This window comes from Salvelinus fontinalis, chromosome 11 (genome assembly GCF_029448725.1).
Source record: "Salvelinus fontinalis isolate EN_2023a chromosome 11, ASM2944872v1, whole genome shotgun sequence".
NCBI lineage: Eukaryota > Metazoa > Chordata > Actinopteri > Salmoniformes > Salmonidae > Salvelinus > Salvelinus fontinalis.
The window spans coordinates 7,389,952-7,406,012 of NC_074675.1; the positions used below are offsets into that span (position 1 = coordinate 7,389,952).

A 16,061-nucleotide genomic window follows, 5' to 3' on the forward strand; every position below is an offset into this window, starting at 1 on the left:
TATACCCCTTACCTTCCCAACAGATCACAGACTGCATGACCAGGTGAGATATTCTATTCTATACCCCTTACCTTCCCAACGGATTACTGTTCCACAGACTGCATGACCAGGTGAGATATTCTATTCTATACCCCTTACCTTCCCAGCGGATCACTGTTCCACAGACTGCATCTAGTTGTAGGTTGTGTTACCTATTCTAGTTGTGTTACCTATTCTAGTTGTGTTGCCTATTCTAGTTGTAGGTTGTGTTACCTATTCTAGTTGTGTTACCTATTCTAGTTGTGTTACCTATTCTAGTTGTAGGTTGTGTTACCTATTCTAGTTGTAGGTTGTGTTACCTATTCTAGTTGTAGGTTGTGTTACCTATTCTAGTTGTGTTACCTATTCTAGTTGTGTTACCTATTCTAGTTGTAGGTTGTGTTACCTATTCTAGTTGTGTTACCTATTCTAGTTGTGTTACCTATTCTAGTTGTAGGTTGTGTTACCTATTCTAGTTGTAGGTTGTGTTACCTATTCTAGTTGTGTTACCTATTCTAGTTGTAGGTTGTGTTACCTATTCTAGTTGTGTTACCTATTCTAGTTGTAGGTTGTGTTACCTATTCTAGTTGTGTTACCTATTCTAGTTGTAGGTTGTGTTACCTATTCTAGTTGTAGGTTGTGTTACCTATTCTAGTTGTGTTACCTATTCTAGTTGTGTTACCTATTCTAGTTGTAGGTTGTGTTACCTATTCTAGTTGTGTTACCTATTCTAGTTGTGTTACCTATTCTATTTCAATGACAAACATATCAGTGTATGTGTCTCTGTGGTGGACAGGCTGTATGGTCGTAGGTGTATTGGTGTTTAAATGCTAACATGTCTCCCCTCCTGCATCTCTCTGTAGAACGCAGTGCCCACTCTCTCATGGCAGGAGCGTCTGGACATCATCAAGGGGACGGCTAAGGCTGTACATCACCTACACATGGCCCAGCCCTGCACTGTGGTCTGTGGTAACATCACAAGGTACCAGCTCAAACCCCTAGTCTATAACATCACAATGTACCAGCTCAAACCCCTAGTCTAGTCACTCACAAGGTACCAGCTCAAACCCCTAGTCTAGTCACTCACAAGGTACCAGCTCAAACCCCTAGTCAATAACATCACAAGGTACCAGCTCAAACCCCTAGTCTATAACATCACAATGTACCCTAGTATATAACATCACAAGGTACCAGCTCAAACCCCTAGTCTATAACATCACAATGTACCAGCTCAAACCCCTAGTCTAGTCACTCACAAGGTACCAGCTCAAACCCCTAGTCTAGACACTCACAAGGTACCAGCTCAAACCCCTAGTCTATAACATCACAAGGTACCAGCTCAAACCCCTAGTCTATAACAAGGTACCAGCTCAAACCCCTAGTCTATAACAAGGTACCAGCTCAAACCCCTAGTCTATAACATCACAAGGTACCAGGTCAAACCCCTAGTCTATAACATCACAAGGTACCAGCTCAAACCCCTAGTCTATAACATCACAAGGTACCAGCTCAAACCCCTAGTCTATAACATCACAAGATACCAGCTCAAACCACTAGTCTATAACAAGGTACCAGCTCAAACCCCTAGTCTATAACATGACAAGGTACCAGCTCAAACCCCTAGTCTATAACATGACAAGGTACCAGCTCAAACCCCTAGTCTATAACATGACAAGGTACCAGCTCAAACCCCTAGTCTATAACAAGGTACCAGCTCAAACCCCTAGTCTATAACATCACAAGGTACCAGCTCAAACCCCTAGTCTATAACATTACAAGGTACCAGCTCAAACCCCTAGTCTATAACATCACAAGGTACTACCTCAAACCCCTAGTCTATAACATCACAAGGTACCAGCTCAAACCACTAGTCTATAACAAGGTACCAGCTCAAACCCCTAGTCTATAACATGACAAGGTACCAGCTCAAACCCCTAGTCTATAACATTACAAGGTACCAGCTCAAACCCCTAGTCTATAACATCACAAGGTACCAGCTCAAACCCCTAGTCTATAACATTACAAGGTACCAGCTCAAACCCCTAGTCTATAACATCACAGGGTACCACCTCAAACCCCTAGTCTATAACATCACAAGGTACCAGCTCAACCCCCTAGTCTATAACATCACAAGGTACCAGCTCAAACCCCTAGTCTATAACATCACAAGGTACCAGCTCAAACCCCTAGTCTATAACATCACAAGGTACCAGCTCAAACCCCTAGTCTATAACATCACAAGGTACCAGCTCAAACCCCTAGTCTATAACAAGGTACCAGCTCAAACCCCTAGTCTATAACAAGGTACCAGCTCAAACCCCTAGTCTATAACATCACAAGGTACCAGCTCAAACCACTAGTCTATAACATCACAAGGTACCAGCTCAAACCCCTAGTCTATAACATGACAAGGTACCAGCTCAAACCCCTAGTCTATAACATCACAAGGTACCAGCTCAAACCCCTAGTCTAGTCACTCACAAGGTACCAGCTCAAACCCCTAGTCTATAATATCACAAGGTACCAGCTCAAACCCCTAGTCTATAACATCACAAGGTACCAGCTCAAACCCCTAGTCTATAACATGACAAGGTACCAGCTCAAACCCCTAGTCTATAACATCACAAGGTACCAGCTCAAACCCCTAGTCTATAACATCACAAGGTACCAGCTCAAACCCCTAGTCTATAACATGACAAGGTACCAGCTCAAACCCCTAGTCTATAACATGACAAGGTACCAGCTCAAACCCCTAGTCTATAACATCACAAGGTACCAGCTCAAACCCCTAGTCTATAACATCACAAGGTACCAGCTCAAACCCCTAGTCTATAACATGACAAGGTACCAGCTCAAACCCCTAGTCTATAACAAGATACCAGCTCAAACCCCTAGTCTATAACATCACAAGGTACCAGCTCAAACCCCTAGTCTATAACATGACAAGGTACCAGCTCAAACCCCTAGTCTATAACATCACAAGGTACCAGCTCAAACCCCTAGTCTATAACATCACAAGGTACCAGCTCAAACCCCTAGTCTATAACAAGGTACCAGCTCAAACCCCTAGTCTATAACATCACAAGGTACCAGCTCAAACCCCTAGTCTATAACATGACAAGGTACCAGCTCAAACCCCTAGTCTATAACATCACAAGGTACCAGCTCAAACCCCTAGTCTATAACAAGGTACCAGCTCAAACCCCTAGTCTATAACATCACAAGGTACCAGCTCAAACCCCTAGTCTATAACATTACAAGGTACCAGCTCAAACCCCTAGTCTATAACATCACAAGGTACCAGCTCAAACCCCTAGTCTATAACATCACAAGGTACCAGCTCAAACCACTAGTCTATAACAAGGTACCAGCTCAAACCCCTAGTCTATAACATGACAAGGTACCAGCTCAAACCCCTAGTCTATAACATCACAAGGTACCAGCTCAAACCCCTAGTCTATAACATCACAAGGTACCAGCTCAAACCCCTAGTCTATAACATCACAAGATACCAGCTCAAACCACTAGTCTATAACATCACAAGGTACCAGCTCAAACCCCTAGTCTATAACATGACAAGGTACCAGCTCAAACCCCTAGTCTATAACATTACAAGGTACCAGCTCAAACCCCTAGTCTATAACATCACAAGGTACCAGCTCAAACCCCTAGTCTATAACATCACAAGGTACCACCTCAAACCCCTAGTCTATAACATCACAAGGTACCAGCTCAAACCCCTAGTCTATAACATCACAAGGTACCAGCTCAACCCCCTAGTCTATAACATCACAAGGTACCAGCTCAAACCCCTAGTCTATAACATCACAAGGTACCAGCTCAAACCCCTAGTCTATAACATCACAAGGTACCAGCTCAAACCCCTAGTCTATAACATCACAAGGTACCAGCTCAAACCCCTAGTCTATAACAAGGTACCAGCTCAAACCCCTAGTCTATAACAAGGTACCAGCTCAAACCCCTAGTCTATAACATCACAAGGTACCAGCTCAAACCACTAGTCTATAACATCACAAGGTACCAGCTCAAACCCCTAGTCTATAACATGACAAGGTACCAGCTCAAACCCCTAGTCTATAACATCACAAGGTACCAGCTCAAACCCCTAGTCTAGTCACTCACAAGGTACCAGCTCAAACCCCTAGTCTATAATATCACAAGGTACCAGCTCAAACCCCTAGTCTATAACATCACAAGGTACCAGCTCAAACCCCTAGTCTATAACATGACAAGGTACCAGCTCAAACCCCTAGTCTATAACATCACAAGGTACCAGCTCAAACCCCTAGTCTATAACATCACAAGGTACCAGCTCAAACCCCTAGTCTATAACATGACAAGGTACCAGCTCAAACCCCTAGTCTATAACATGACAAGGTACCAGCTCAAACCCCTAGTCTATAACATCACAAGGTACCAGCTCAAACCCCTAGTCTATAACATCACAAGGTACCAGCTCAAACCCCTAGTCTATAACATGACAAGGTACCAGCTCAAACCCCTAGTCTATAACAAGATACCAGCTCAAACCCCTAGTCTATAACATCACAAGGTACCAGCTCAAACCCCTAGTCTATAACATGACAAGGTACCAGCTCAAACCCCTAGTCTATAACATCACAAGGTACCAGCTCAAACCCCTAGTCTATAACATCACAAGGTACCAGCTCAAACCCCTAGTCTATAACAAGGTACCAGCTCAAACCCCTAGTCTATAACATCACAAGGTACCAGCTCAAACCCCTAGTCTATAACATGACAAGGTACCAGCTCAAACCCCTAGTCTATAACATCACAAGGTACCAGCTCAAACCCCTAGTCTATAACATCACAAGGTACCAGCTCAAACCCCTAGTCTATAACATCACCAGCTACCAGCTCAAACCCCTAGTCTATAACATCACAAGGTACCAGCTCAAACCCCTAGTCTATAACATCACAAGGTACCAGCTCAAACCCCTAGTCTATAACATCACAAGGTACCAGCTCAAACCCCTAGTCTATAACATGACAAGGTACCAGCTCAAACCCCTAGTCTATAACATCACAAGGTACCAGCTCAAACCCCTAGTCTATAACATCACAAGGTACCAGCTCAAACCCCTAGTCTATAACATCACAAGGTACCAGCTCAAACCCCTAGTCTATAACATCACAAGGTACCAGCTCAAACCCCTAGTCTAGTCACTCACCTCACCCCCTTTCACCCCCTAGCCTAGTGGTCAGAGCGTTGGACTAGTAACCAGAAGGTTACAAGATCAAATCCCAGAGCTGACAAGGTAAAAATCTGTAGTTCTGCCCTTGAACAAGGCAGTTAACCCACTGTTCCTAGGCCGTCATTAAAAATAAGAATTTGTCCTTAACTGACTTGCCTAGTTAAGTAAAGGTTCAATTAGAAAAATAAAAATGTCAGGGTCTTGGTGAATGATGGGACCAGGGTTTTTTTTACAGACTTTTTTTTTAAGGATTTGTTTTAGCATAGCATAACATAGCATAACACAGCCTAGCCTAGCATAACATAGCATAACACAGTATAACATAGCCTAGCCTAGCATAACACATTTCCAAAGATCCCAGTCACACCTGAGTTCCAAAGATCCACCTGATTTCCAAAGTGTCTTCTCTCTGTGTAGTTCTAACATACTGCTGGACGAGCGGCTGCAGCCCAAGCTGTCTGATTTTGGGACGGCCCGTCTCAGACCCCACTCTGTCAGTCAGAGCTGCACCGTTACCTTGGATACGACCTTCGGAACCCTGGGCTACCTGCCGGAGGAATACATCCGAGACGGAAAGCTGTCTGTCAGTCTGGACGTGTTCAGCTTGGGAGTGGTGAGTTAGGGAGTACTTGACAAAACAATCCTCTTTCAACAGACGTGGTCTTTGTCAGCTACTTGCGACTAATACTGGATAAACTGATCTGAATGCCAGAACAGAGCTGTTTGGGAATTGCTTGGATGTCTATGACCAGAGCCTCTTAATTAAAAGCTATTTGTTCTTTAGGTTATAATGGAAATATTAACGGGACGGAAAGTTAGAGAGGAGACTCCTAAACACACCCTGCTGGTAAGACTAGAATGACATTGTGTTACTTACGGAAATTGCACTTTGTATTGAAATGCTTGCAAACACATGAAATAATGCTGGATTGCTGGAAACATGCGCTCTGGTTCATCCTCCCTCCCATCCAGAGAGACGTCCTGAGTGGAGAGATGGAGGACACTGGCAGTGTAGACTCCTGTCTTCAGTATCTGGACCCGAGAGCTGGTCTTTGTCCCCACTCTGTGTCCTTTACCTTGTTGCGTCTAGCCCTGGACTGCACCTCTACACGACCACGCAACAGACCCACCATGGAGAATGTGAGTCAACTCAATACAATTCAATGCAATCCAGTTCAATTCAATTCTACTTTATTGAGTTGGGTAAATGTGAGAATAAGGACATGAACCTGACTTTTAGAGTCAAGGTTCAGGGTAGGACTGTTTGTTTGATTTTCCACTGAATCAGACCTGAATCGGACCTGAATCCGACCTGAATCCGACCTGAATCAGACCAGATTCCGACCTGAATCAGACTTGAATCAGACCTGAATCAGACCTGAATCAGACCTGAATCCGACCTGAATCCGACCTGAATCCGACCTGAATCCGACCTGAATTAGACCTGAATCCGACCTGAATCAGACCTGAATCAGACCTGAATCCGACCTGAATCAGACCTGAATCCAACCTGAATCAGACCTGAATCCGACCTGAATCAGACCTGAATCAGACCTGAATCCGACCTGAATTAGACCTGAATCAGACCTGAATCAGACCTGAATCAGACCTGGGCAGAAAATAGTTGTATTTTATAGTTTGTTTGAAAATACCAAATTTTGAAATACTCAAGGTAGTTGAAGATAGTTTAGGTAGTCTGAGCTAGTTGAAGATAGTTTAGTTAGAGTTTGAGCTAGTTGAAGATAGTTTAGGTAGAGTTTGAGCTAGTTGAAGATAGTTTATGCAGAGTTTGAGCTAGTTGAAGATAGTTTAGGTAGAGTTTGAGCTAGTTGAAGATAGTTTAGGTAGAGTTTGAGCTAGTTGAAGATAGTTTATGTAGAGTTTGAGCTAGTTGAAGATAGCTTAGGTAGAGTTTGAGCTAGTTGAAGATAGTTAGGTAGAGTTTGAGCTAGTTGAAGATAGTTAGGTAGGATTTAAGCTAGTTGAAGATAGTTTAGGTAGAGTTTGAGCTAGTTGAAGATAGTTTATGTAGAGTTTGAGCTAGTTGAAGATAGTTTAGGTAGAGTTTGAGCTAGTTTAAGATAGTTTAGGTAGAGTTTGAGCTAGTTGAAGATAGTTTAGGTAGAGTTTGAGCTAGTTGAAGATAGTTTATGTAGAGTTTAAGCTAGTTGAAGATATACCTTCATATTTGAAGGTATTTGAATATATGCAAGTTATTTGAAAAACAAAAAAAATATTTATTTGGTGGCTGCCAAATATTCGATGAAGAACCCAAAACTATAACATTTAATTGAATTAGTCTAAATATATGATCATAAGCACATAGTTTGGAGGGCTCTCAGATATGAATCTTAATATAGTCTATAGCCTAGAATGAAATACATGAGGGACATTGAATCAGCTCAACATTAGAGGAGAATAACAAAATGACTGACAAATATGTTCGTAACGAGTGACATAAGGTTATACGGTAATGAGTGACATAAGGTTATACGGTAATGAGTGACATAAGGTTATACGGTAATGAGTGACATAAGGTTATACGGTAATGAGTGACATAAGGTTATACGGTAATGAGTGACATAAGGTTATACGGTAATGAGTGACATAAGGTTATACGGTAATGGGTGACATAAGGTTATACGGTAATGAGTGACATAAGGTTATACGGTAATGAGTGACATAAGGTTATACGGTAATGAGTGACATAAGGTTATACGGTAATGAGTGACATAAGGTTATACGGTAATGAGTGACATAATGTTATACGGTAATGAGTGACATAAGGTTATACGGTAATGAGTGACATAAGGTTATACGGTAATGAGTGACATAATGTTATACGGTAATGAGTGACATAATGTTATACGGTAATGAGTGACATAATGTTATACGGTAATGAGTGACATAAGGTTATACGGTAATGAGTGACATAAGGTTATACGGTAATGAGTGACATAAGGTTATACGGTAACACTTGACATCCAGTTCTTGTACATATGTAGTAACTTTGTGATTATTACAATAGCAACATTGTTGTTACATAGGACATTTGGAAATGTCTTTATAATTGCACAATAATGGAGTTATTAAATGGAATAAGGAACCGTCACTATTCTTGTGTAGAGCAGTTACAAAAATTCTCAGCTCATTGCTATACAATTCAAATGCAATGACCAAATTATTTTGTAACAAAATGCTAATAGAAGGTAATTACAGTTGTTTTACTCCAGGCACAAGAACGATTTAATGTTAAATGTTACTTAGAATGTTAACAGTAACAAAATATGGCTATTATTAAAGCAAACTAAATATCCCAAAACTGCCTTCTCGAATCAACTACAGCCAAGGTAGGTGGAAAATCGTGTTAGTTTATTTTCTGAGTAAAGTATCCCTTTAAAGATGGTGTAGTGTGTGTTTAAAACAAGAACACTTCCTCTCAGATGGACAAAGAGGTTCGACGTTGTTTGCAAATGGATTTTGAATTACTCTGCAGTATTTTCAGGTATTATAAAATGAATTGCAGCGTTCAACCTTTTCAGTGGCATGTTGAAAGAGTCATACAGTACAGATGTAGGATCTTAGTTTGAGCCAGTTTGCTACAGCAGGAAAATAATCCTCAGCAACAGGAAATGTGAATTATTATGTGGATTATAATTAATGGACATTTTTGTATTGGTTGATACATTTTTCATTAGGGAAAATCAAATCTGAAATGTTAAAGTCAATATTACAAACTTTAGAAGCCTTTTCAAAACTCAAATACACTACAAGTTTTTCATTTTCTGCAGTGCAGGAAAATTCTCAGCAACAGTGATCAAAGAAAAATCCTACATCTGTAGTTGAGCGTCACAAAATTCCAAAAAATAGATTTGGTTAATTGGTTTGACTTGATAATGTACACCTAGGGCAAGGACATTCAGGAGAATGTACATTTACAGAATGTTCACATAGAAATGTATTGTGTAGATCAAATATGACTGTCAGATAGATTGGAATAGGATAGGAGATTTGTCTCTGTTCTTTCTATTTCTATCTTCAACATACAGTTCTAGATACAGCCCTGCTATTAGTTAAAGACAGCCAATCCAACATACAGTTCTAGATACAGCCCTGCTATTAGTTGAAGACAGCCAATCCAACATACAGTTCTAGATACAGCCCTGCTATTAGTTGAAGACAACCAATCCAACATACAGTTCTAGATACAGCCCTGCTATTAGTTGACGACAGCCAATCCAACATACAGTTCTAGATACAGCCCTGTCATTAGTTGAAGACAGCCAATCCAACATACAGTTCTAGATACAGCCCTGTCATTAGTTGAAAACAGCCAACCCAACATACAGTTCTAGATACAGCCCTGCTATTAGTTGAAGACAGCCAATCCAACATACAGTTCTAGATGCAGCCCTGTCATTAGTTGAAGACAGCCAATCCAACATACAGTTCTAGATGCAGCCCTGCTATTAGTTGAAGACAGCCAATCCAACATACAGTTCTAGATACAGCCCTGCTATTAGTTGAAGACAGCCAATCCAACATACAGTTCTAGATGCAGCCCTGCTATTAGTTGAAGACAACCAATCCAACATACAGTTCTAGATACAGCCCTGTCATTAGTTGAAGACAGCCAATCCAACATACAGTTCTAGATACAGCCCTGCTATTAGTTGAAGACAGCCAATCCAACATACAGTTCTAGATACAGCCCTGCTATTAGTTGAAGACAGCCAATCCAACATACAGTTCTAGATACAGCCCTGCTATTAGTTGAAGACAGCCAATCCAACATACAGTTCTAGATACAGCCCTGTCATTAGTTGAAGACAGCCAATCCAATAGTTTCTGAAATGTAGTCACTTCCTGAGATCTGTATTCAGTTTTTATAAAGTAGTCATTTTTTAAGGATCTGTTTTCAGGTAGTAGTAGTCACCTCCAAAGTAACTCTTTGTTTCCCTGAAATCATCTTTAAGACTAGAGTCCCCTTGGTCTGGACTGATAAGTGTAGTTAGATGAGGGGCTGACTAGACAATTGAGGACAAAAGTCATTTACAGCCTCTCGACATCTGTGGACTTAGTAAATATTGACTTTATGAGTCATACTAGATTTCTTTCTGTCCATTTCGGATGAGTCAAGAGATTACTGCTTTTATTTACAGGTAAATCATTGATATGCACATTGTCTTTTACAACAATGAAATGGATGTTCTCCCCCCAACCCGCCTCTTCCAGGTGCTACAGGTATTGAGCCAGCTGCTTCCCCTGCCGTGCCCACCTGAAGACCAGCCACACACTCTGACCGACGAGGCCCCGGCTCCCCCTGCCTCTCCTGCCCAGACGGGACATGGCCCCAGCTCCAACCCCAGCCCCAGTGTACCTGTGGAGGATGATGAGCACAGTTACCCCATTGAGAACCCACAGCCAGCTCCAGCCCAGGGAGGGCCCTGTGAGTGTAGCCAGTCAGAGGTCACCTATCTGGGCAGTGGGGAGCGGAGCAGCCACCTGTCACGGGAGGGGGCAGGGGAAAGAGCAGGGCTAGGGGCTGATGAAGCTGACCAGAGCCTACAGACCAATGGAGAGCCAGTGGATCTTTACGGTAGCTGGCCAGTCCAGTGTAGCTGTTCAGCTGAGGCGGATGGACTGGGCTGTGAGGACTGTAGAGCCAATGGGTTTACTCCCTGCCCCTCAGACCTCCCTCAAGGCAAGTATTATGTTTGGGACCAGGAGTTATACCTCACCACCTTACCTAACCAGGTTTTAGCCCAAGGCCCTACCTATGGAATGTAACTACCTATAGACTGTAACTACTTATAGACTATAACTACCTATGGAATGTAACTACCTATAGACTGTAACTACCTATAGACTATAACTACCTATAGACTGTAACTACCTATAGACTGTAACTACCTATAGACTGTAACTACCTATAGACTGTAACTACCTATAGACTGTAACTACCTATCGACTGTAACTACTTATAGACTGTAACTACCTATAGACTGTAACTACCTATAGACTGTAACTACTTATAGACTGTAACTACCTATAGACTGTAACTACCTATAGACTGTAACTACTTATAGACTGTAACTACCTATAGACTGTAACTACTTATTGTAACAGTCCTGACCTATTTATGTTAGTTTTTATGTGTTTATGGTCAGGGCATGTGTTTTGGGTGGGCAGTCTATGTTATCTGTTTCTATGTTGGTTTCGGTTTGCCTGGTATGGCTCTTGATTAGAGGCAGGTGGTTTGCATTTTCCTCTAATCAAGAGTCATATTTAGGTAGGGCATTCTCACTGTTTGTTTGTGGGTGATTGTCTCTTGTGATGTCTTCGTTTGTGTTCGATATATTCACTTTTGGAGCTGTTGGGCTGTTCGTATGTTTCGATGTCCGTTCCTGTTCGTGAGTTTATGTTTGTCCATGTAAGTTTATGTTCAGGTTGCGTGTACGTCGTTTTCTTATTTTGTAGTTTGTTAAAGTGTTTTGTTTCGTGTCATCAGTTTTCGTTATAAATAAAGATGGCATATTTCCCTGACTCCGCATATTGGTCTGAAGATCCTTCTCTCCTCACCTCTTCCGAGGATGAGGAAAGCGACAGCTCTTACACTTATAGACTGTAACTACCTATGGACTGTAACTACTTATAGACTGTAACTACCTATAGACTGTAACTACCTATAGACTGTAACTACTTATAGACTGTACATATAGACTGTAACTACCTAAAGACTGTAACTACCTATGGACTGTAACTACCTATAGACTGTAACTAACTATAGACTGTAACTAGCTATAGAGTGTAACTACCTATAGACTATAACTACCTATAGACTGTAACTACCTATAGACTGTAACTACCTATAGACTGTAACGACCTATAGACTGTAACTACCTATAGAATGTAACTACTTATAGATGTAACTACCTATAGACTGTAACTACCTATAGACTGTAACTACTTATAGACTGTAACTACCTATAGACTGTAACTACCTATAGACTATAACTACCTATAGACTGTAACTACCTATAGACTATAACTACCTATAGACTATAACTACCTATAGACTGTAACTACCTATAGACTGTAACTACCTATAGACTGTAACTACCTATAGACTGTAACTACCTATAGACTGTAACTACTTATAGACTGTAACTACCTATAGACTGTAACTACCTATAGACTATAACTACTTATAGACTATAACTACCTATAGACTGTAACTACCTATAGACTGTAACTACCTATAGACTGTAACTACTTATAGACTGTAACTACCTATGGAATGTACTGTAACTACCTATAGACTGTAACTACCTATAGACTGTAACTACCTATAGACTGTAACTACCTATGGAATGTACTGTAACTACCTATAGACTGTAACTACCTATAGACTGTAACTACCTATAGACTGTAACTACCTATAGACTGTACCTACCTATAGACTGTAACTACCTATAGACTATAACTACCTATAGACTGTAACTACCTATAGACTGTAACTACCTATAGACTATAACTACCTATAGACTGTAACTACCTATAGACTATAACTACCTATAGACTGTAACTACCTATAGACTATAACTACCTATAGACTGTAACTACCTATAGACTGTAACTACCTATAGACTATAACTACCTATAGACTGTAACTACTTATAGACTGTAACTACCTATAGACTGTAACTACCTATAGACTGTAACTACCTATAGACTGTAACTACCTATAGACTGTAACTACCTATAGACTATAACTACCTATAGACTGTAACTACTTATAGACTGTAACTACCTATAGACTATAACTACCTATAGACTGTAACTACCTATAGACTGAAACTACTTATAGACTGTAACTACCTATAGACTGTAACTACTTATAGACTGTAACTACCTATAGACTGTAACTACCTATAGACTGTAACTACTTATAGACTGTAACTACCTATACACTGTAACTACCTATGGAATGTAACTACCTATAGACTGTAACTACCTATAGACTGTAACTACTTATAGACTGTAACTACCTATAGACTGTAACTACCTATAGACTGTAACTACCTATAGACTGTAACTACCTATAGACTGTAACTACCTATAGACTGTACCTATAGACTGTAACTACCTATAGACTGTAACTACTTATAGACTGTAACTACCTATAGACTGTAACTACTTATAGACTGTAACTACCTATAGACTGTAACTACCTATAGACTGTAACTACCTATAGACTGTACATATAGACTGTAACTACCTATAGACTATAACTACCTATAGACTGTAACTACCTATAGACTATAACTACCTATAGACTGTAACTACCTATGGAATGTAACTACCTATAGACTGTAACTACCTATAGACTGTACATATAGACTGTAACTACCTATAGACTGTAACTACCTATAGACTGTACATATAGACTGTAACTACCTATAGACTGTAACTACCTATAGACTGTAACTACCTATAGACTGTACATATAGACTGTAACTACCTATAGACTGTAACTACCTATAGACTGTACATATAGACTGTAACTACCTATAGACTGTAACTACCTATAGACTGTAACTACCTATAGACTGTACATATAGACTGTAACTACATATAGACTGTAACTACCTATAGACTGTAACTACCTATAGACTGTAACTACCTATAGACTGTAACTACCTATAGACTGTACATATAGACTGTAACTACCTATAGACTGTACCTATAGACTGTAACTACTTATAGACTGTAACTACCTATAGACTGTAACTACCTATAGACTGTACCTATAGACTGTAACTACCTATAGACTGTAACTACCTATAGACTGTAACTACCTATAGACTGTACCTATAGACTGTAACTACCTATAGACTGTACCTATAGACTGTAACTACCTATAGAATGTAACTACCTATAGACTGTAACTACCTATAGAATGTAACTACCTATAGACTGTAACTACCTATAGACTGTAACTACCTATAGACTGTAACTACTTATAGACTGTAACTACCTATAGACTGTAACTACCTATAGACTGTAACTAGGACCTGGAGGTTACACTGTTACACTGTTTTACTGTTTTAGCTATAGAACCTGGTTGTATAAAAATTAAGATTTCAGAGATCATATCTTATTTACACAGCAGCCAATGTTGAGTCAGGGTCACATACTGGAAGCATGGTTTCATTCTAATTGTTCTGTCTATGTTACAGGTGACCTCAGCTTCTCTTCCCTCAGTGTAGTCGACAACCCTGCCAAGCAGAGAATGATGAATAAGATTGATCTGTACAACAGAGGCCTCCTCAGAACAGAGGAACTCCTCTCTGTCTCCATGACTACCCAGGAGTGACAAAGCTACAGAGGAACTCCTCTCTGTCTCCATGACTACCCAGGAGTGACAAAGCTACAGAGGAACAACTCTCTGTCTCCATGACTACCCAGGAGTGACAAAGCTACAGAAGAACTCCTCTCTGTCTCCATGACTACCCAGGAGTGACAAAGCTACAGAGGAACAACTCTCTGTCTCCATGACTACCCAGGAGTGACAAAGCTACAGAATAACTCCTCTCTGTCTCCATGACTACCCAGGAGTGACAAAGCTACAGAGGAACAACTCTCTGTCTCCATGACTACCCAGGAGTGACAAAGCTACAGAGGAACAACTCTCTGTCTCCATGACTACCCAGGAGTGACAAAGCTACAGAATAACTCCTCTCTGTCTCCATGACTACCCAGGAGTGACAAAGCTACAGAGGAACTCCTCTCTGTCTCCATGACTACCCAGGAGTGACAAAGCTACAGAGGAACAACTCTCTGTCTCCATGACCACCCAGGAGTGACAAAGCTGATCTAGGATCTGTTTGCCCTCCCCGATTCCTAATCTTAACCATTAGAGGGTAAAAACACAAACAGACCCCAGACCAGCATCTAGGACAACTTCACTACTTTGAATGACACATGCATACAGTACATGGCCTGCTGAGAGAGAGGGTTAACTTATCCATATATCTGACTAAGTCATTGCTGGCCCTGGTTAAATGACCTGGCATGGCCACTCAGCCACAGGACACTGTAGATGGTTTCAAATCTCCCTTTCTCTAAATGACTGTACGGATCTGGGCTGGGTTTCCCACAAAGCATCGTAGCACTATGATCATCTTTGGTCCATTTAGTTTCAATGGAATTAAGATGAAGTTAGCGCTACGATGCTTTTGGGAAATCCAGTCCTGGTATGTGACAAGACGTGATGTTCATATGGTTGAATGATAGCAATCTATGTCCTTCATTGACAGTATATTAAGCTAAAATATATATTCTTGTAGAAAGGTATTTACTATCTGCTGACAGATTCCATTTTATATTTCTTATTTATAAAATTAGGATATGATTTATACAGTACTTCTATAATTAAAAAAAAATGATAAAGATTATTTAAAATGATAGTTCATGCTAAAACGTTAGCATGCAGAAACGGTGCCAGGGAAACTAAACCAAAGCATGAATTGCTGTCATACCTTGTCCATAGGCTGCTGACAGGGTAAGGAAACCAATGTGTCATTTTGTAATTTGGGTCAACTATCCCTTTACTTATGTTTTGTAAGTTGGCGTTACATGTTTTCATGCCTTTTATTAATAAAATAAGATTGACAATGTGGATGAATTCGTTTGAATTATTTGTAGGTAAACAAACTATAGTCCGCTTTCACTGTAATACACAACTATAACTGCATTCATGACTTAAAATAAGATGTTCTAGTATCTGGTAAGCCGAATGAT

General features: G+C 40.5%; 1 protein-coding gene across 1 annotated transcript in view; it reads left to right on the forward strand.

Annotated features, from left to right (window-relative positions):
* irak3 (interleukin-1 receptor-associated kinase 3) overlaps window positions 1-15,937 on the forward strand; it is a 37,693-nt gene extending 21,756 nt beyond the window's left edge. The window contains exons 8-13 of the mRNA XM_055937278.1: window positions 882-1,000; window positions 5,673-5,868; window positions 6,040-6,102; window positions 6,228-6,395; window positions 10,491-10,959; window positions 14,498-15,937. Of these exons, the coding sequence (XP_055793253.1) occupies window positions 882-1,000; window positions 5,673-5,868; window positions 6,040-6,102; window positions 6,228-6,395; window positions 10,491-10,959; window positions 14,498-14,634 (1,152 nt within the window). The 3' untranslated portion in view covers window positions 14,635-15,937. The remainder of the gene's footprint in view (window positions 1-881; window positions 1,001-5,672; window positions 5,869-6,039; window positions 6,103-6,227; window positions 6,396-10,490; window positions 10,960-14,497) is intronic.
* Window positions 15,938-16,061: the final 124 nt, after the last annotated feature.